Source organism: Eretmochelys imbricata, chromosome 2, assembly GCF_965152235.1.
Source record: "Eretmochelys imbricata isolate rEreImb1 chromosome 2, rEreImb1.hap1, whole genome shotgun sequence".
NCBI classification, from domain to species: domain Eukaryota; kingdom Metazoa; phylum Chordata; order Testudines; family Cheloniidae; genus Eretmochelys; species Eretmochelys imbricata.
Window position 1 is genome coordinate 87,879,217 of NC_135573.1, and position 22,073 is coordinate 87,901,289.

At 41.8% G+C, this 22,073-nt stretch overlaps 1 protein-coding gene across 1 annotated transcript in view; it reads left to right on the plus strand.

Moving 5' to 3' along the window:
* The window catches only part of PTPRM (protein tyrosine phosphatase receptor type M), a 688,077-nt gene that overhangs the window by 598,395 nt on the left and 67,609 nt on the right, over positions 1–22,073 (plus strand). The window contains exons 22-24 of the mRNA XM_077809062.1: positions 7,774–7,861; positions 16,078–16,154; positions 19,077–19,113. Coding sequence (XP_077665188.1) covers positions 7,774–7,861; positions 16,078–16,154; positions 19,077–19,113 — 202 coding nt within the window. The remainder of the gene's footprint in view (positions 1–7,773; positions 7,862–16,077; positions 16,155–19,076; positions 19,114–22,073) is intronic.

Genomic DNA, 22,073 nt, shown 5'->3' on the forward strand with positions numbered 1-22,073 from the left:
TAATAGTAATAATAATAATAGTCCTGTAACATTCTTCACTGGAAGATCTCAAAGCACTTACAAGGTAGATTCATTTTACTGCCCTTATTTTACAGATAGAAAAAACTGAGAGAGAGCGAGTGAGTTGCTCAAGGTGACAGAGTCAATGACAGAGCTGTGAATAGTACCCAGATCTCTAGACTCTCAATCTGCCCACAAGACCACACACCCACATCTCTATCTTCCAACCCCAACCCCTTCCAACCATATTTTTGGAGAGGTTCCAACATTTCTAGCCCTAGGACTTTCTAATGACATAGTTAAAAAGTCATCAATAAAAGTCAAAATTTACAATGGTTATCTCACACTCTTATCTGAGATATTGCAATTGTTTCTTAGTGTGAGCAGCATAGTGCATTAACTCTTGGCAAATGCTATTTTTTAATGTTAACCATTGCAGCATTGATTTAAAGCAAGCAGAAACATCCTAGATGGTTGCTGCTTTATTGATCACTCCATATCCATGTTACATTCCACCATATAGCTGCTACATTTTCAATTTTTTAAAGAAATCATGTGTGACAAAGTTCCTGCTCTACCTCGGTGGGTCTGGCGCTTATTGGTGGATTTGCTTGCCTTGCTTGCCTTCACGGCAGCCCTCAGCTTGGCCGTTTTTCTGAACCCACAGTCCAGGTCGACTCCTCCTGTGTCTGACCAGGAGTTGGGAGGTTTGGGGGGAACCCGGGCCCACCCTCTACTCCGGGTTTCAGCCCAGGGCCCTGTGGAATGCAGCTGTCTAGAGTGCCTCCTGGAACAGCTGTGCGACAGCTACAACTCCCTGGGCTACTTCCCCATGGCCTCCTCCCAACACCTTCTTTATCCTCACCATAGGACCTTCCTCCTGGTATCTGATAATGCTTGTACACCTCAGTCCTCCAACAGTCCGTGTTCTCACTCTCAGCTCCTAGTGCCTCTTGCTCCCAGCTCCTCACACGCACACCACAAACTGAAGTGAGCTCCTTTTTAAAACCCAGGTGCCCTGATCAGCCTGTCTTAATTGTCTGCAGAAGGTTCCTGATTGTTCTGGAACCTTCCCTGTTACCTTACCCACAGAAAAGGGACCTACTTAGCCTGGGGCTAATATATCTGCCTTCTATTACTCTCCTATAGCCATCTGGCCCGCCCCTGTCACACATGTTTTTTCTTGTTGGTGAAAAGTTACAAATTTGACATTTTCATACTGAAATTTTCACTCTAAGAAAAGGTACCGGTAGTTTTTTGCATAGGCAATGCATAAGGGGGGCATGCAGGGTCAAGTCCCATCCCCCCCCCGATTTCTGCTTGGCCTGCTGGGCGCAAGAGGGGGGAGGGTTGTCCTCCTTCTTCTGCACCTGCTCCCTGGCATGCTCAGCACCTGTCCATGGCAGCTAGGCCAGGTGGGGAGTTGAAGGAGTGGGACCAGCCACTTCTCACACAGGCTGCTCAGGGTCACTGCTCTGTGCAACATCGTGGCTGTTAAAGAAAATTATTAATGCTGATGACTTATTAAGATGGACAGCTGCCGTGATACCCTGTGCACTTCAGTGAACTTTTGTACAACTCTGTCCTAGGAGGGCAACATGCTTAAAAGACACTGGGGGCGGGGGGGACCACTGGAATGAAGCTTGTATTTCTCACAAGTAATTAAAGATCTTGATAGAACACTTGTGAGTGATTTGCTCTTTCCTTTACCTGTGGGACAAATATGATCTCTTCTAATTCAGTATGGATTATTGCTCTGTCTCTGGGTTTGTCTACACGGTGGGATAATGCTTTATATGGGGGTGTGATTTCTGAATAACCCTAAAGTGTTACACGTTAATTGGTCTGTACAATCCCTGATGGTGTGCACTAACAGTTGCATAGTGCACTTTAGTGTACCGTTTCAGATACACTACATTAAAGCGTACCAGCAGGGTCCACATGGACTAATTAATGCACAACATGTTAGTGCGCATTAGAAATCACACTCCTCACACAGCACATTTTCCCCCCTTGTAGACAAGCCCTCTGCTTATATATAGTAACGTATTGGGAATCTAAGAAATTGTACTCCAGCTGTCTTGTGCAATTACTGTGTTTTTTTTCTGGTCAAGCAGTGCAATAGTTACCTCTTTCTTCCATTTATCTCACCTCTCCAGTCCTCACCATAATACTAGAGCAACTCCCAAGAAAAAACTTACCAGGACAGGGTCAGCATAAGTGGACATTGTTCCTCCATTTTCCTTAGAAGTTGCTTGCTTTTTATTTTTAATTTTTTTAAAAGAGTAACGTTTATGGAAGAGAAAAACAAAACCCCAAAGAAAACATTTTGGTTTATTTGTAGATCTTTTTTTAAAAAAAAATTAAGACAATCCAAAGCAGTTTTAAAAATGTAGATATTTAATATAAACATGTATTACCCACAATGGAAATAGATTACAAACGCTCATGGTAGGAATCGGGATTTCGCAAAAAAACCTCTTGTCACAGGGCTAAGGAGACAGCCCTTTGTATCTCCACAGCAACTGTCTAAATTCAGCCCTTGGGCAAAGGGATAAAACTCCACTAAAGCCGCTGGAATTGTGCTTGCTTACGTGAGGCATGAATTTGGCCCATTGTGTATCTATCACATGACTTAATAGCTCTCTAGGTTATTTATTCAAAGTGCTCATTTGGGAGCTGAAAGTTCTGGTCTCCCATTGACTCCAGCAAGAAATTAAGAGCTTCTTTGGACTCTTCCTCCCTTTACTAGTGTAGTTCATGAAGGATTTCATGGATTACATGCTTGAAGTATGAAGGAAAAGGAGACAAATGGTAGTCCATTTGATTAAACTGGTGCCCCTACGCCCCATGGCATCCCGGGCTCACATTTGTATTTTAGATAAGGCTGGTCTTTTCAAGGATTTATTTTAAAAACTATATGTCTGAAGATCCAAGCATTTAAGGCTAAAGATGAATACTCAGATTGTGCATCTAAAAATCTATGCAAGCTATTTTTAGAGACGTGATTTTATAACTTCAGCAACATACTAATGAAATATTTTTGAAGCAAATTTTAAACTAAGGTCCTGTAGACTAACATGCTCTGAGTAAATATTACAGTAATGAACAACTTTTTGGGGTATGTCTACACTGGCAGAGTTACAGCACCGCTTGGAGCAAAGAAGGGAAACTGGTGTTGTGTGTTCACGCGGTGAGCTACCTGTGCAATAGCGTGTTCATAGTTGCAGCACTTGCAGCGGTATTTGGAGCGGCGCACTCTGAGCAGCTATCCCACAGAGCATCTTTTCCTCTTCTGCCGCTAAGAGTTGTGGGAAGGCGGAGGGGGTCGCGGGGCATCCTGGGTCCTGTCCCAATGCCCCCATGATGCATTGCTTCGCATCCCAGCAATCCCTGTGCTTCCGTCCACGTTTGGCGCCATCTTTCAACAGTTTCTGTACTGCGCACTCTGCCTCTTCAGTCTCCAGGAATGGATCCCGAACTGCTGACCAATATGCTGCTTGCTCTGACTAAAACATCATGAGTGGCAGTGGAGTTATTCCTTAAACTACAAAGACAAGAGGAGTGCAACATGGATCTCGTCACACGTACTAGCTATGACACAAAATTGCTTGTGGCATTCACGGAGGTGCTGACCACAGTGGAACGCCACTTTTGGGCTTGGGAAACAAGCACTGAGTGGTGGGATCATACCTTCATGCACATCTGAGATGACAAGCAGTGGCTGCAGAACTTCCGTTGAGGAAAGCCACATTCATAGGACTGTGTGATGAGCTCACCCCATCCCTGCGGCGCAAGGACACAAGAATGAGAGCTGCCCTGCCATTAGAGAAGCGCATGGTGATTGCACTGTGGAAGCTGGCTACTCCAGGCTGCTACCGATCAGTCACTAACCAGTTCGGAGTGGAAAAGTTGACCGTTGGACTCATGTTGACGGGAAGTGTGCAGGGCCATTAATCGCATCCTGCTCTGAAAGACCGTGACATTGTGGATGGCTTTGCACAAATGGGATTCCCTAACTGCAGAGGGGTGATAGATGGCGCACACATTCCAATTCTGGCACCAGCCCACTTAGTCACTGAGTACATTAATCACAAAGGGTATTTCTCAATGGTTCTCCAGGCGCTTGTGGATCACCGTGGGCGTTTCACAGACATTAATACAGGCTGGTCCGGAAAGGTGCGTGACGCACACATCTTTCGGAACACTGGCCTGTTCAGGAAGCTGCAAGCAGGGACTTTCTTCCTGGACCAGAAGATCACCGTAGGGGAAGTTGAAATGCCCATTGTGATTCTGGGCATTTCTGTTGCTTTGCAGGGCTCTGTTTGCTTCCAATGAATAGATTAAAGATGGCTTTCAAACAAACACAATTCTTTTATTAAAAAACAACAACCGGAGGAGAGAGTCAAATAAAAAAACACATCAGCAGTGAGGGGGATGGGGGAAGGGAAGGTTCCAGGAGGAGGTGGGGTCCTGGAACGGCTAAAGATTTGTGTATGTCCAGGGATCATATCCAACCTTCTTCTTTGGATTACAATGTAGCGGGTACTGTACTTCAGCAGGGCCAAACTGCAGAGGGATGGGTGTTGAGTGCACTGGGTAGTGGGAGTCCGCAGTGCTGGACTGTGCAGGAGGAGGAGTCGAATGCCGCAGGTATAGACTGGAGCCAGGAGGTTGATAAGAGTGTGTTGGCAGTGTCTGGAGGGCGCATGGGAAAGAGTTTTGCAACAGCAGGTGCAAGGGAGGGGGCCGCAGAGCTGCTCGGTTTGCAGAGCTAGTATCGCCTGGAGCGTGTCCGGTTGTGCTCCATAACGTTTAAGAGCTGCTTCATGGCTTCATTCAGGTGCGCCGCATTCTCCTTTTGGTCCCTCTTCTCGCTGTCCTGCCACTCCTTCAATTCCTGTTTTTCGGCCATGAAGTGCATCATAACATCACGCAGAAAGTCCTCCTTAGTTCTTCGTGGCTGCTTTCTAATTCTGCGCAGCCATTCAGACAGCGATAACAAAGAGGGAAGCTGGGCTCCCAAGGTCATCTCTGTGAAGCCAAAACGCAACATTTTACAGAAGCAGTATTGTTTGCAACACACACAACACTGATTCAGTGATTTAAAATGCAGCCAGTACTCACACACCTGTCACTAACTGGCTGACCCCAGGCAAGCACACATGAGCCACAAGACCCCCAAAATGCCACAGGGGCCGGATAAATCAGTATTCCCAGACTCTATTGTATACTGGGCACTCTCTCTTGGGGAGAGCCAGCATTGTAGGTGGGGCCTGATAATCATTCCTGTCCCCACATTTTCCACAGGCTGTGCTCATTATGGAAGATATCTAATTGCTGAAGGTGAGCAGGGAATCAAGAGAGGGTCTTCTCCAAGACTGCGGCTTCTGCCCTGGCCCTAATGCGGCTTGCCTGTGTGCAGCAATGATCTCTCCCCCCCAGTGATGGCACAGTGGTGCGGGAAAGTTACCGTTAATGGGGCAAGAAACAAAGCAGGTCTGACAAAGAACCTGCGGCAGCAGATTGCCTAGTATTTCCATGAGAGTTTTGTGGAGATCTCTGAGGCAGACTCCTGTGAACTGAGGGAGTCAATCAGCAGCCTGTTCTGCTGCTCATGATGGTATGTTCATCATACAGACACAAGCCTGCTTTCTGCAGCCCTCCTGCCTCCAACAACTCACTTCAGCGATTCCCCAAATCAAATCCACTTACGAGTGGCCTCCTCTCCTGTTTGCACTTCGCCAAGCTCTGACAGCTGTGACTGGCTAGCCTCCGGAGTAGAGAAGAGCTCCTGGCTGCACGCATCTCTGACCTCCAAGTCATCCTCTGCCTCTGGGTCCCCCTCCTCCTCTACATCCTAGTCCAAGATTTCCTCCTCCTGTCTCAGTCCACACTCGACTGGCACACAAGCCACTGAAGTATCCACTGTGGCCTTCACAGTGGAGGTGGGGTCGCCACCGAGTATCGCATCCAGCTTTTTGTAGAACCGGCAGCTCATGAGCGCAGCACCAGAGCAGCGGTTTGCCTTCGCACCTTGTGATCAGCGTTGCGCAGCTCCTTCACTTTGACCCTGGACTGCAGTGTGTCCTGGTCATGGCCCCTTTCTGTCATGCACCGTGAAATCTGTCCATAGGTATCATAATTCCTATGGCTGGAGAGCAGCTGGGACTGGACACCCTCCTCTCCCCAAATGCTTATGAGGTCCAGCAGCTCGGCATTGCTCTAAGCCAGGGATTGCCTGGTGCATGGAGCAGGCATGGCCACCTGAAAAGATGCGCTGAGACCACTGCATGCATCACTGAGCAAACAGGAAGGGATCTTTCAAAATTCCAAAGGAATGTATGGCGTAGGATGACCGTTGGTCACTTGAGGGCAGGGCAGTAGAGTTCAAACAGATGACCAGAGAGGCAAAACAGGCATTGTGGGACACCTCCTGGAGGCCAGTCGCAGCACTGTAATTGACCAGGGTTTTCTACACTGGCACCACAGCACTCGTCGGGGTGGGGTTTTTTACAGCCCTGGAACCTGCGCAGTTTCTGCGCACTAAGTGGCTTGGCAATGTGTACACCTCGGGAGTTACAACACAGAAAGCTGCTTTACTGTGCAGAAACTTGCCAGTGTAGGCAGGGGCAGTAAATTCAGAAACTGACAGTATATACCTGGGGGTTGGCAAATGCCTGTTAAATGGCTTCATTACCACTTGAATGGCTCTTTTACAGTTTCAATGTTGTGCTAATAGGCCTGGCAGGCTGGAAGGCTTTTTCACTTTTAAGTACTAGATGCCCTCCAGAGGAAGACTCACCAGGCTGCAGCAGTCAGTTGTGGTGGGAGCCTGCAGGAAGGATCAGAACAGGGATAGGAAGAGATGGGAGGGAGGACACTAAGACCCAGGGGTGCCCCAAATTTTCAGGTGCCCTACACAGCCTTGTATGCCTAAGGACGGCCCTGACTTTTATGGACACTGTGTACCCAAAAACACTGGGAAAGTCATTATTTTAGAACCCGAACTGCACATGGAAAGTGGACAACAGACGGTTGTTTTTCTTATGCCAAGTGGTGTATTTTGTTAATATAAAGAGATATTGTTAGCATCTTTTATCTAATATTCACCCAGCCTCTGTACTGTATTTAATAAAACTAATACATTTAATAAGATTGTATTTTTCATAAAATTACATCATTTTTCTTTGCTGACTATCTAATAATCTTGGTGGTTTTGTAAATAATGTTTTTAATAAAAGGCCAATTGAATGCAAATTAAGAATAATGCCACTGTGTGTTAAGAGACTGAATAGCCACCTGTCACCAGGTAAATGTGAAACTGTTGGTAATATATTAGTAACACAGGGTCAAATTTTGCTATCAGTAATATCGCTGGGTTTACTCCAGTTTTACGCTGGTGTAATAAGGAGCAGAATTTAGACACTGCACGTTAATTAGTCAATTATGCTTAGCATTACAAGCACGAAACTTTTGCAAGGTTAACTAACTCTTCCTCGCACAAAAATCATTCTTGCTGATACACACTTTATTCTTGTGTCAAACTCTCCATGTGGAACATGGAACTGAAAGAAAAGTGCTGTTCAAAGAAGAGCCTGGTATCATTATCAGATAAGCAAATTAGTTGAATGTCACTTTAACAACTGTAATTTTGGCTGTTGTAGTATTTCTTCCATGCTCCATTGCTTTATTCTTTACTCTTAAGGTTCCTGTTGCTCCATACTGAATTTCTTAATGTCACTTTCTTTCTATCTTTTTTTTAAAAAACAGAGTTTCTTTGAAGGACAGTCTGCACCCTGGGACTCAGCTAAGAAAGATGAAAACAGAATGAAGAATAGATATGGGAATATCATTGCATGTAAGTGTTGGCAGCATAATTGTAATACTTTGTTAACTTCCTTTTAGCTTCTGGGAGACAAGGTGGGTGAGGTAATATCTTTTATTGGACCAACTTCTGTTGGTGAGAGAGCCAAGCGTTCCAGCTACACAGAGCTCTTCCTCAGGCCTGGTAAAGGTACTTAGGGTGCCACAGCTAAATACAAGATCAAACAGATAGTTTAGCATTAGTAGTTAGCACATATTCTAAGGGACCATTCAAGGTGAAGTGGTTACTGGCTCCAGTGACAGGGAAGATAATAGTGTTGTCCACAGTGATAGGAAAGATCAAAAGCTCAACTTTTGACCATGTTGAGCTTGAGTTGACAGCTGGACAACCCTGAGGAGATGTCAGAAACACAAGCCACGATTTTGGTGTAGATGACAGGAGAAGGGTAGATCTTTGGGTCATCATTACAGAGATGTTAATTAAAGCCTCATTTGTGAATGAGATTACCAGTATGGAGGAAGAAGAGGAGGGGCCAAGTACAGAGGCCTGTGGGAGCTGAGTGACAGTTGGGAAGAGGAGGATCCTCCTAATGAAACAATGAAATAATTATTAGAGATGCAAGAGGAGAAACAACAGAGGGTGGAGTTTCAAAATCCTCCTCTTCCTAACTGTCATAACATAAATAACACTTCTTTAAATTACACTATTATGCAGGACCTTAATGCTGACCTGATACTTCTCCATGGAAAAATAACACATATAGGTCCCTGGTGTATAGAAGACTAACAGACATGGCTGTTGATGTTGCTAAAGACAGAGTTTTATGTTACAGGGTGTAAAAGGGTACTCACTTCTTGAGTCCCTCCGAGAGGCAGGGTGCAGTACCACAGTCCTTTTTCACCCCTGGCACTTTCTGCAGGCTGACCTCGGTGGGTCTTCAGTGGCTTGGCTTATTGGCCAAGTCACAAAGTCGAAATGAACCTCTTCTGGCATATTAAAGAGTCTAATAACTAAATAGTCTTTTTGCCCTCTGGTCTTCAGCCCTGGCTTTGGAACCTTTAAATTCATCCCTTTGTTTGGGATCCCCAACAGGATCTGTCCCCTTCTTGGGGTTTACACCATTTTACCTGTGGCTGGTTGGGAACCTGGGCCTACAAACTATTCTGGGTTCCAACTCTGGGACCCTGTACACAGCCACTCACTCCAATCCATCACTGCTGTTTCCCTGGGCCTCTTCCTACCAGGCCCTTCTGTGTATAGTCCTATATCAGAGCCAGTTTCCTCAGGTTCTTCTCTATCTCCATGCCAGAGAAGAGCACTCTTCTCTCCTCTGATCCCCACCAGGAACTGACCTGCTAATGCCCTGCAGCCTCTTTTATCTGAGCCTGCTGGGCTCTGATTGGCTGTTGCTAGCCCTTGGAGGACCAGGTCTTTCTAGCTTCCCAGATGGCTACGTCAGTGAAGCCACTCTAGGCAGGCCTTGAGAAACCACCTTTGCTGCTCTTTTCTTCCACCTCGCTCTTCCTGGGGCAGAGTTTAGTAGGACTGCAGGGCCTTCCATAGGGAGTCAAAAAAGCCAGCTACATCCCATCACACAGGGTAATTGAGACAAAGGTAGTTTGGGTATTGTCCTACTGGACGTGTTGGAGACCTATGGTACTTCTTTATAGATAGGGGAAGCCTGTTAGTGAAAATAATGAATGTGATGTTTAGAAGGATACATTAGCTGCATATTTCTTTGCTTACAATGTTTGTGTAGATGGATAACCTTAAAGAATCCTAAATGTTTTTTTAACAAAATTTTTCTTTGTGAGAGTATGTTGCATAGAAATATATGCAATTGGTATAATTATTTAGGTATAAAAATGCCCAGAGTGCAAATAAGAACAGGTTCTTAATAACAGAGATATGGAGATCTGTATGCCTTCTGTTCCTTTATAAAATTTTATCTCCTGACGTGACAATAGATCCACATTTTTAGTCAGAGTTTTGCTGCATCAGGCACCTCTTTTAATGTGTTCTAAACAGCCTGTCATTTTGGGTTCCCAGCTGAAATAAGTAGAAGACTAGTAGCACTACAGATCTGGGGTAAAGAAGTGATGACTAGCAAAGGGAAAACAAGTAAAAGATACTTGATGCATGAAACAATTATAATTACAAGTAATACTGGAGACTCTCTAAGAGGGCAAATGTTACTTTAGATTGTTTGCATCTCAACTTACTTTTAATATGTCATCAATATTTAAGAAACAGAGCTAGTTGGATGGAGATGAGTTGTTATCAATAAAACATACTATCTATGTGGCAGTAAGAATTTAGAATAATACAAATTAAAATTACAACACATTATTTCTGTTGGGGGGCAACATTTTTAAAAGAGCCTCTAAAATTGGGCCCACAAATTTGCTGTATGTTAATTAGTTTTATGCAAATGGTGTAGTTACTGATTGGAATTACCTGAATTGTACATGGGCTTTGTGTAAAGAAATGGGTACGTGGCAAAATTGGGGAGAATAATTTTAGAGGTCTACTTTTAAAATTGAATCCCTATGTTATTATCAAAATATTGGCTTCTGCTTTTAAGGCATTTAAAAAAGCCACCTCTTTCTACATGGTATTTAAGAAGTTAAAAGTACTGTAGATGGCTTAGATGCCATATATTCTAGGTATATTTTTTGCAGTGAAACATATGTTGTTTTAGAATATGAGTTTAATGTAGGTTTTTCAGCGCTTTTATCCTCTCTGTTTAAATCCTCCAAGATGCCATCATTATGCTATTGTTTGTAGTCAGTATTGCTTTGTAAGGAAATTAAAGCAATAGCACCAAGCTGCCAACACAGAGGGAGCTTGTCAAAGTAGCAGTGTACATTACATTATCCAGGTGATGTAAATTTAATTAGATACAAGCCTGCCCCATTCACAATGAGAAGGTGGCTACAGCAACTTGTGAGCTGCTTCATCATTATGCTAAATGCTGACCACTATCTAATCACCTATACAAAATGTGTTTCTTCTTTATTAAATATAAATGTCTTCTTTTATGTTGTTTCCATGTTAAGAACCAAAAAATGGCTTTGAAACTGTTAAATGAATCTTGTGCTTGGGAACATTGTTGTGTCTGTATTTACTGTACAGTGGTTACTTATGGGCGTAGGTGCCGTAATATTCATTTGTCCCTTAAGAAAAATTTCTGTTATCTGTAATAATTCATTTTTAACTTACTGCGGCCTGATCAAATGAGAAAATAATATTGACCAAGATTTTCAGAAGTGACATGGTTTTGGGTGCCCAACTTGAGATGTCTTTATTAGGGGCCTGATTTTCAGACACAGCACTTTCTGAAAGTCAGGTATCCATTCATGTGTTTTAGGGGGAAAAAAGGGCACACAGAATCACTCATCACTTTTGAAAATACTGGCCACAGGCTGGTGTGTATGTGCATGTGCACATGGATAAGGAAGGGGCAGGATGAAATGCTCATGTTCATACTTAGAAAGAAAAATTAATTTCAGCATAAGAAATTTTGAAGATTGAAGTGGTTGGTGGTGTGATCAGTGCAAAAATAGGTTTGATATCAATAGAGGGTGACTGTAACACACTGACAATGAACTTGAAATGAGACTGTTTAAAAGCTTTGAGGAAAGTAGTTAACAGCAGACTGAAGGATAAAGGAAAAATGTAAAAACTCAGGTAGTCAGCCTCGAGGCTATTTAAGAACAATGTGTTATATGCACATATAGCTTGTGTATCTCTGAGTCAAAAAGCTATGTGATTAAGCGCACACAGAAAAAAGTGCCTGTTTTAGATTTGTTTAAAAAAATCCTTTAAAAATAAGAAAATGGGCCCAAACCACACAAATACTGGCTGGGACTTCCAAAGAGATCAAGGAAGTTAGCCACCCAAATCCCATAGAAAGTGAATAAAAATTGTGTAATCATCTTTCTTCAGCTCCTGTAGTATTCCTAGCCACTGTCCATGGAGCATAGTACTACTAAGTAAAATGCAGATGTGAAGTAACAAGGGGAAAGAGATTATATGAAGATAACTAAAGATATGAAGCTAAATAAATTTTTTAAGTCTTTAAATCTGAAGCTGCGTGTGTGACTGAAAGCTGGCCATCATGGAGAGAGTGGAGGAAAAGAAAGCAATGAAATAACAGAGAAGTTGATGGACATTTAGCATTGGACTTTACCAGGCTTTATCACTTGGCCTGTAGGGAAAAACAGGGAAATTTATATTCTTAAAATATTTATTTATTTATGAGAAATCTAAGTGTGGCCTTCGCAGAGATTGAAATCATAGAGGAAAAGTCAGCAGGTAACTTGAAAAGCTTGAGCAAAGGAGGTCAGTTGAGTGGCAGGTTCTCTTGACAGTGTTTTAAAGGGAATAAACATGAAATCATGGAGATACGGAGGAGGATATTCAATACTAGTCGAATCCAACTCCCATTGAAGTCAATGGGAATCTCTCCATTGACTTCATTGGGAGCAGGATCAGGTCCAAAATCTATAAGCCAGCAAACGTGCCTGAAGATTGGAAAGTTGTTAATGTGGTATCTTTTTTAAGCAAGATCCTGGGAATTAAAGGCCTATGACCCTCACCTCAGTTCTGAAGAAACCAATTAATAGCTTAATTAAGTATACAATAGCACACCACCTGGATAAATATAACTTAATAGGTCAAAGAAGCATGGTTTCTGAAAGAAAAAATCAAGCCTCTTCAGATTGTTAAATTCCTTTGAAATGAGCGGATAAGAATGACCTGATGAACATAACTGACCTGGATATTCCAAGATTTTTTGATAAGCTCCCCCCTTGGAAACTATTAATTAGAATAACAACATAAAAAGGACAAATGTGTAAAAACTAGCTAAGTAAGAATCAATTGTTGGGAACCTTGGGTTGGAATTTGGTTCAGATTTATTTAATATATTAGGACTAGAGAGCCTCTAGGGACAACCCGTAGCTCCAACACCCTAGGTGAAGCGCTGAGAAAGAACTGTGGCTGTGAGAATCACCGACCCTCTTCGCTCCAGGGGCGCAAGATGGGAAGGAACCAAGGGACTGCCTACTCCCTGCCATTCCCTGTCCATTCTCTTACCTTAGCTATCCCTTTCCCACCCACTTGCCCTGGCAGGAGGAGGTAATATGGGACATGAATCCCTGCTCTCCCCTGATACTCAGAGCCATAACCCCAGTGAGTATTCCATTGTCCTGCAGGGTGATGAGCTTGGATCCTGCTCCTTTCAATAGCCACATATTATTTCATTATTTATTTCTTTATTTCTTAACTACAGTAGAGATCGCCCATACAGAAAGCATTAGGTGCCCTAACAATCACTTACAGTTACAACAACCTTATGATAACCACCTAATAGCACTACGTACTCAGATACAGCTAACACAATAACTTGGCCAGCAAGCAGCACTCATTAATAACCATACAGGTAACACATTAACTCAGATCGCCAATAAATCCAAGCAACAGAAGAGCCCCTTTCAACCCATTTCCACACACCCCAGGATCATACCCTCAACTTTTCCTCAAAATATTGTTAAGCAAACAGCTCTTCCAGCCTGGCCAAAAAGTCATCAGGTTTGGGATATTTTGAACTAAGAGGAGGAGCAGGTTCCAAAGTTGCAGGGCCCTCACAGAGCACACCCTGCCAGCAGTTTGCTCTCTTTTGTAGCGAGGGGGGAATCTAGCTCAATCACCTTGCCGACTGAGGAAGCATGGAGTCAGATGCATTGGACCAGTGCATAGCTGAACCCTCAGAGATTTGGGTGGGGAAATGGATGGTAAGTTGATGAAGTTTGCTGATGGCCCTGAAGTGGTTGGGCCAAATACAGAAGGCCTCAATGGAGCAAACTTCAATGGAAACACATTGTTTTGTATGATGAACAGCATTTGGACCAGTGTACATAGAATTTACAGCGGATTGTGATGTTGTTTAGATGGATTTAAATTCATTGGACAGTTGGATGGCAGAGGAAATTCAGTTTGGATAAATGCAGGATAATGCAAAATAGGATAAAAATAATTTGAACTTACATAAGTGACATAAACTAACAGACTCTGAATTTTTGGGGTTGACTTAGGAAAAAAAAGCCCAAGAACAGTTCAATGGAGATGTCTTTCAAATGTGCTGCAGATGGTTTAACGACAGATAGAATGATCGGGTGCATAATTAAAATCAAAATAAAACCGTACAAAAAAGTGTAACGTAATATTGAACTATGGTCATGTCTTGTCCAATTTTGTCCCCTTGTTTTGTGAAAAATATCCCTGAGAGTTAGGTGAGAAGGTCCAGCAAAGAGTAGCAAAGAGAGTTAGAGAGGCGTGGCAGCACTTGCATATGGTGAGACTGCAAAAATTAGTATTAATTTGCCTAGAAAAGGCAAGAACTTTTAGAGACTCCATTGTGACTGTTGTAAATTATGAAAGGGCATACTGGAAAAAATCATCAGCTCTTTTAAAAAAAAAAATGCTATCCCACAGTATAAGAACAAGGGAATACTTGTTTAAATGTGGTTCCGGTCTGGAAAGTAGCCATGTAAACATGGCATCTTTTTACTCAATATCTTTTAACTCCACCCTTTTAGTATATTCAGAGTCATATTTGCTTACTTTAATGATCAAAAGTATGTGTTTATGGGGGGAGAAGAATGTTTTTTGTTTGGGGCTTTGGAGGGTTGTTTTGTTTGGTGGTTTTTTTTAACTTCAGTTTGGCTTGCAGAGCCAACACAACTAAAAGAGAGAGAGTGAGAACTGAATATTATTCCATTTTGTGCTCCATGATCAACTGAAATATGCTTATGCACACCCACTGAAGGCAATGGGAGTTTCATAGGTGTCACTAAAACAATAACCTGAAGACAAGGCAGCTGCAGAAGTGTCACTGTTAGTTCTGCAGAACTTTCTCACTGGTGATGACGCCCAAAATAGGAAGACCCCAGCCTGCACTCTTAGAGCACAAACTAAGATTACTTGTTTAATCACAAACTGATCACATATGGAATATGAAATTCACTGAGAGAAAATAAGTGTGCAACTCCACAATATCTTATTTGCTAGGATCACTTTTCAGAGTAGAATCTCACTTCAAAATTAATAGCTGTGGCATTAGAATAAAGAAAAGGAAATTCTCTTTTATACTGTGGCAAATCTGTGGAACTCATTACCGCTAAAGGGCAGTTGCTGTACTGACAAAAGGGCTGGATAATTTATGACCTTTAATAGCATATCAATAAAATAAAAGCAATCAAATCTCAGGATTGCTTTTTTTTTTCTTTTCTTTTTTTCTTCCTCTATCCTCTGTTGCATCAGTTATTAGCTCTGGCCAAAGGTGAGGTACTGAATTTGATTGATCTGTTCTGATATAGCAAACCCTGAGCTCCTCTCCATAGGGAGCAAGTGCCAGATTTGTTTCCCTGAGAGATGTCTAAATTTCTCTCTAATATTCTAAATTATTTCTTCACGTGTATGTCCCATTCATGGTTTAGGTTGGAAATGCTGACTCCACCCCCCTTACTGTTAGAGTAAGTTTGAATAGTTTCCAGAGTAATCTAGCATTTCTCACCCAGGAAAGGACAACCTCAGTTGAAAAATGACGTGGGGGAGAAATGGGATATTATCCAAGATCTGAAAGTAGGTAGAAAAGTCCCTTCCTCAGTTCAAAAGAAATCACTGAAACAACATATAGAGGGAGTGAAACTGATTTTTCTTAAAGAATATATATATGATATACCAAGTTATTTTTTAGCCTTGGTTGTTTTGTCTCTTCAAATAATGATCTCCCACAAGACCTTGTTATATTCATTACATAATCGCGTTGCACTAATAATGGGAGAACTTTGCAAATGACTGAGCTTTTGACAGTTGAATGCAGTTAAATGTATTAATGAAAGGCAATTTGACTGTTGCAAAAACTGTTTCACATTCTCTAGGAGGAAAGAGAAGTGGTGGCAGTGGTTTGAACATCAGATGTATTCAGCTCCAAAATCATTGGGAATTATGGGGTTCATAAATGATTGAAGTGCAAAGTGGAAAGGTTTTACTGTATATATAACATCTGATAGCTCATTTTGAGCCAAAACCAAATGACAGGTGCAACTTGAAAAGTGCAAACTTTGTAATTGGACTTTAAAGTAATATGTGTATTAAGGGTTTCTTTCTGAATGTGACCTTATATTTTGTGACAATTAAAAGCACACCAAACTACTTTGTTTTATCTGTTGTTCCCATTTCAGATGATCATTCTCGAGTGAGACTGCAGCCAATTGAAGGAGAAACAAACTCAGATTACATCAATGGAAATTATATTGACGTATGTATACTGATGTAGTAAACAAAGTTAACATCGCTGTTCAGCCAAACATGGTCCATGTTATCTTTACACTTTATTGACCATTTCTTATAGCTAGCATAGCTGATCACAGTTTTGGCTGCCAAACATTACTGGAAACCACAGTCATGGGAACCCACATATGCAATAAAGAAAAAATAAAACACCAAATATTTGCCAGTGAGAAAATGAGTTCAGTCATTTCTTGAAACTGCCACACTCTGGAGTGAAATTTTGCCACCAACATTACGTGGCTATTTTGCCTCCTGATGCTTATGTGGACCAAGGAAATGTTATTTACATTGTCTGTCAACAACTTGGCATAATTTCACATTTAAAAGAAAGCTGTTCGCATATTAATGTGACAAAACTCTGTAATTCCTAATGCAGTGATTTGCAATCTCCTGTCATTGCTACACTTTTAAGTTGCCTTCAAAGTATAGTCTGCAGCTGTTAACCAGTACTTCTAATGCAAGCAAGACATTTCATTAAATATGTAGGGTCTTTAATTATTGAAGACTGCTTCTTTGTTCATTCTGCATCATGTTAACTTAATGTTTTACATTAGAATAAATTCTTTAAGAGACAGCATGGTTTTTGGTTGAAAGGATCAAATCAAAAGTAGAATTGAAAATCAAGAAAAAGTCAACACTGTCTAAAGCCTGAAATCTAGAGATGGAAACTTCAGTAATTTTAATGTTCATGGGGAACACTAGACATGAGAGTACAGAACAACTGCTGATTCTTAGGCAGGCAGCAGCCTACATTCAGTGATTTCTTCTTCCCCAGTGACACCTTTTAATGAAGGTGTCACAGTCTCCGGTTCAGACGTGTCCACCAGGTCTGACAAGGGAATTTAGTAGATTTTTTTCTCATACAATATAGAGCAACCAAATTAATCCTTATTCTTATATAACAATCTTTGGGTTATCTCCTTCTAATGATAGTTAGTAATATGTTTCAAAGGCAGTCAGATTAGGGTTATATTTCTTCCCCATTCTTTACAGTTTCAGAAACTTAACACATTAACCATGAGGTAAAGATAAAAACAGAAACATTTCCATTTAAAAGAGTAATAAAATTGTAGACAGAAATATGTGTAATAAAAAGTAGAGCTGGACCCAAATTGAGGGGTTGGATTGGGATTTAAATTCAAACTTTTCCAAGGTTCAGGGTTATTCAGACTTCAGGTTCGGGGTTTAGTTGCTTATGTATAATTCAAATTATGCTTTGGATCCAGATCTGAACATCCACAAAATGTGGCGGAGGAGGGTTTGGATCACGTGCTCTTGTTCAAGACCCTGATATAATGGCTTCACATCATGTCTTCCTGTGCCAGAAAAAAAAAAAAAAAAAGCAGAATGAATTTAGTGGGACAGCTGTGTGAGCACAGAAGACACTACTGGTGAGGGTTGTGGGCCTAAAGCTTCCCATTCCTTAGAAGATAGCTGTAGTACAAAGCATCTAAGTTTCTTTGGATCATCAGAAATCACTAGACAAAGTGATCATAAACAGGGAGACACTGTGGTTGTTTATTAGCAAGAAGGTATTCAAGATTCGGTTGTAAATGGCAATTTGTCTGTCCTTGGTTTCACAGATGCAGACGTGCAGCCTATCTCATGCAGGCAGATTGTAATAGATGTCATATCAGAACAATGGAATTACAGTGGGAATGGCAGCTTCATAGGCATTGGCATGGAAAAGGCTCTGTCTGTATCGCGAGACATTCCCTTGAACTAAATCTCCCAGTGTCTGTTTTGTTGGTAGTCTGAATGAATCCAACCCCGCAGCTAGTAGATGATGCTCGGATAGAGAAATGCCAACTCTATCCACCGTCATACAAATAAGTCTCGATCCTTAGGCACTCAAAGTTTGCCTCAGAATGGCATATAAAGGAACCACTTCAGTAGTTCTTGTAACATTTTCTGTTCTCCAGGGTTCTTCAGATTACTTCAGTCTTGGTGCCTCACTTCACTCCTTACCCTTAACACACTCTGCACTGGCAAGTTGATATGGAGTATGAGCTATAACTTTATATTTCTTCCTTTTGTTAGTTGGTGTCATAACCTAACCATTATTTAAAGCTTTTGGTATTAATATTGATATGACTGTCTATAATGATGTACTGTTACATGAGTTAAATCCTTGGCAATAATCCTGTAGCATCAGAAACAAAAATACTATACAAATTCTGTTGTTTCTAGTTTGCATCCTATCAAGAGCCAATATTCTTTGTTATAAAGAATGCAAAAGTTGTTAGTGTTGATTGCTCAGCCAGCATGTGATTAAGTTTCTCTTGCCTTCACAGAAAGAAACCGAGAATTATTTTTCAGTGTAATTCCTATTTAGAGCTGGACAAACTGTTTACACCAAGACATTTCTTCATAGATTTTACCCTTTTTCTGTTCAGAAATAATTTGTGAGCAGACCAGAGGGCACAGAGAACCTCTTCCCTCCCTAGCACACACACGCAGCGTCCATGCTGACTATAAATCTAGTGTTCTCTTAGCTGCTAAGCAGGGAACTAGCATTGCACTCAGCAGCACTTCACAGCTCGAGGGCTTGGGGATGTGTCCAGACTACCAACTGCATCTAAGTTTATGTTGCTCCTTTTCAGAGAAGCCAGTAAGGAACTTCAAAAACATACTAAGTCAGTCCTCTACCCACGCACTGCGCAAGCCAATAGCTATGGGACCCTCCAGTCCAGACAACATAGCTGCTTCTTGTGCCCCTGCAATATGCCTTTCATTGGAAAGGCCAGAATTTGCTCCTAATATGTAACTTTTGTTGTTGTGATATTCAATAGGGTTATGAACACTAGTCTCTATGACATGACAATCATACCAGCACATGATGGTGCATTGCATTGCAAATTGACTCAAAACTTTTTTTCCATTTTTTTAGGGTTATCACAGGCCAAATCACTACATTGCTACTCAAGGTAAGCTAATCTCACTTTATATATTTCTTGCTGGTTGTGTGAACAAAAAACTACAAACATTCTTGTATGATGGTTTATACTCTGTAATACATATTTTTGCCACAATAAATACAAAATTACTCTATGAACCCAGATATGGCAAGCAGCTTTAATTCAAACTCTCCAAATTCCAAGAGCTTAGTGTTGAGTTGTCTTTACCTTTGGGTTCAGTAGTGTTGTGTAGAAAAAAAATAATATCTACCCTTACTTTTGGCTTATGTTACTCAGTAGGACTTGCTAAAGGACAAATAAGTAGTGAAAAAGATGATAGGCAAAAATTTCAAAAGTGCCTAAGTGACATAGGAACCTCCTATCGGAGTTAGGTGCCTAAATATCTTTTAGGATCAGGTCTCTATATCCCATTGAAAGTCAATGGAACTTAGGCTGCTAAATGAATTAGGTGCTTTGGAAAATTTTACCCAGCAGGTTTTAACACAGGACCTAAAAACGCACTAGACTTGCAACACTTTGAAAAGAAAATTGAATTTCTGAAAGTCAGATAAAAGAAAAGGAGAACTTGTGGCACCTTAGAGACTAACAAATTTATTTGAGTATAAGCTTTCGTGAGCTACATTTCACTTCATTGGATGCATGTAGTGGAAAATACAGTGGGGAGATTTTATATACACAGAGAACATGAAACAATGGGTGTTACCATACAGACTGTAACAAGAGTGATCAGGAAAGGTGAGCTATTACCAGCAGGAGAGTGCAGGGGGCGGGGACCTTTTGTAGTGATAATCAAGGTGGGTCACTTCCAGCAGTTGACAAGAACATGTGAGGAACAGTAGGGGGGGAAATAAGGGGAAATAGTTTTACTTTGTGTAATGACACATCCACTCCCAGTCTTTATTCAAGCCTAATTTAATGGTGTTCAGATTGCAAATTAATTCCAATTCAGCAGTCTCTCATTGGAGTCTGTGTTTTTGTTGAAGAATTGCCACTTCTAGGGCTGTAATCGAGTGGCCAAAGAGATTGAAGTGTTCTCCGACTGGTTTTTGAATGTTATCATTCTTGATGTCTGATTTGTGTCCATTTATTCTTTTACGTAGAGACTGTCCAGTTTGGCCAATGTACATGGCAGAAGGGCATTGCTGGCCCATGATGGCATATATCACATTGGTAGATGTGCAGGTGAACGAACCTCTGATAGTGTGGCTGATGTGATTAAGCCCTATGATGGTGTCCCCTGAATAGATATGTGGACACAATTGGCAACGGGCTTTGTTGCAAGGATAGGTTCCTGGGTTAGTGTTTTTGTTGTGTGGTGTGTGGTTGCTGGTGAGTATTTGCTTCAGGTTGGGGGGCTGTCTGTAAGCAAGGACTGGCCTGTCTCCCAAGATCTGAGAGAGTGATGGGTCGTCCTTCGGGATAGGTTGTATATCTTTGATGATGTGTTGGAGAGGTTTTAGTTGGGGGCTGAAGGTGACGGCTAGTGGCGTTCTGTTATTTTCTTTGTTGGGCCTGTCCTGTAGTAGGTAACTTCTGGGTACTCTTCTGGCTCTGTCAGTCTGTTTCTTCACTTCAGCAGGCGGGTATTGTAGATTGACAGAGCCAGAAGAGTACCCAGAAGTTACCTACTTCGTTGCTTGGGCTTCAGTTTCAGTCCAGGACAATGGGCTCGGGCTTTGGCTTCAGTCCTGGGCCTCAGTGAGTCTAATGCTGGGCCTGCTCTCTAGCTTATTTTGGCGGACTCCCTGAAACCTGCTCGCGGCCCCCCAGTGGACTCCGGACCTCTGGTTGAGAACCACTGTACTACAGTAGAGCTTCTTGTACTTTCCTATGGATTTGAAACAGTTTGAGTTACATCTGAGTACCACATTTATTTTAAGGTGTACATGCTCTTTTCAGAGCACCAGCTAGGACAAAAGGTTTCATTTCCCATGTATTGGATTTAGAAAGAAATGTGTACCTTTTTAATGACATACTGTTGAGACAGATGAAGATCATAGCCAGCCACCTCAAATAAGCGTGCTTCCTCTGACTGCTGCTGCCACTTGAGCAGCCCAATCTATGCAGCCTCCAGCCCCTAGCCCTTGGTCTTACCAAAGGGAGGCTCTTTCAACTCTTCCCCCCATCTCCCCGCCCCCAAACCCACTATTGCTAGTTCCAAATGTTCTGCTCCTTCATTGCAGTCTCCAGGATGTGAAATCATTGGGACAGGGTACATCAACTTGACTCCACCCAGAACAGTGTGATCGCCACTGGCCTTAACATCTTAGGGAACCAGGGGAGGCCATTTAAACTTGCCACTGCGGCCACCCAACCACAGTGACCTACAGCCCCTAACCTCCCTACTGGTGGACTGGGGAAGAGAAACAAGGGTATTTTCTGGTGTTGGTTGTTAGGGCTAGTTTTTTATACCGCTCTGCAGGAGAGTTCTGTTTGTCCTTTAATTTATGTTACTGTTAGTTATTGTCTCCTAAAAATGGAAACAGCAGCAACTATGGTTGGCATTTTATTTGCAGTCCAGAGTATAGTTGCTTTCAGCAAGGGAGCAACTGGAAGGCCTTCCTGGGAGTTCATTACAAACCATTGTGATACTGAGTCACTCTCTGAAGCAATTTTAAATGCTGTTTTAACTGTCATTGCAGTACTTGAATAACAAGTACTAAACTTGAGACCTTTACTCAATGGGCTTTCAAAGCAGAGAATCAGACACAAGAATGTGAAAAAAACTATACAATTTATTAAAGAAAATTATGGTAACTTGAATGTGGGCTGGCTATAAGTGCCCTTCCACACCCAAATCCCACCCAATAAGGTGGTAAAGAAAAATAGTTAGAGAGTGAGGAGAAAGAACAAAGACAGTGAAAACAAGTCTTTCAAAATTTAAAGAAGAAATGACTATTTAGGGTGCAATCTCTTTAGGGCAGGAACTGTCTTTTTGCTTTGTAATTGTGCAGTGCCTAGCAAACTGG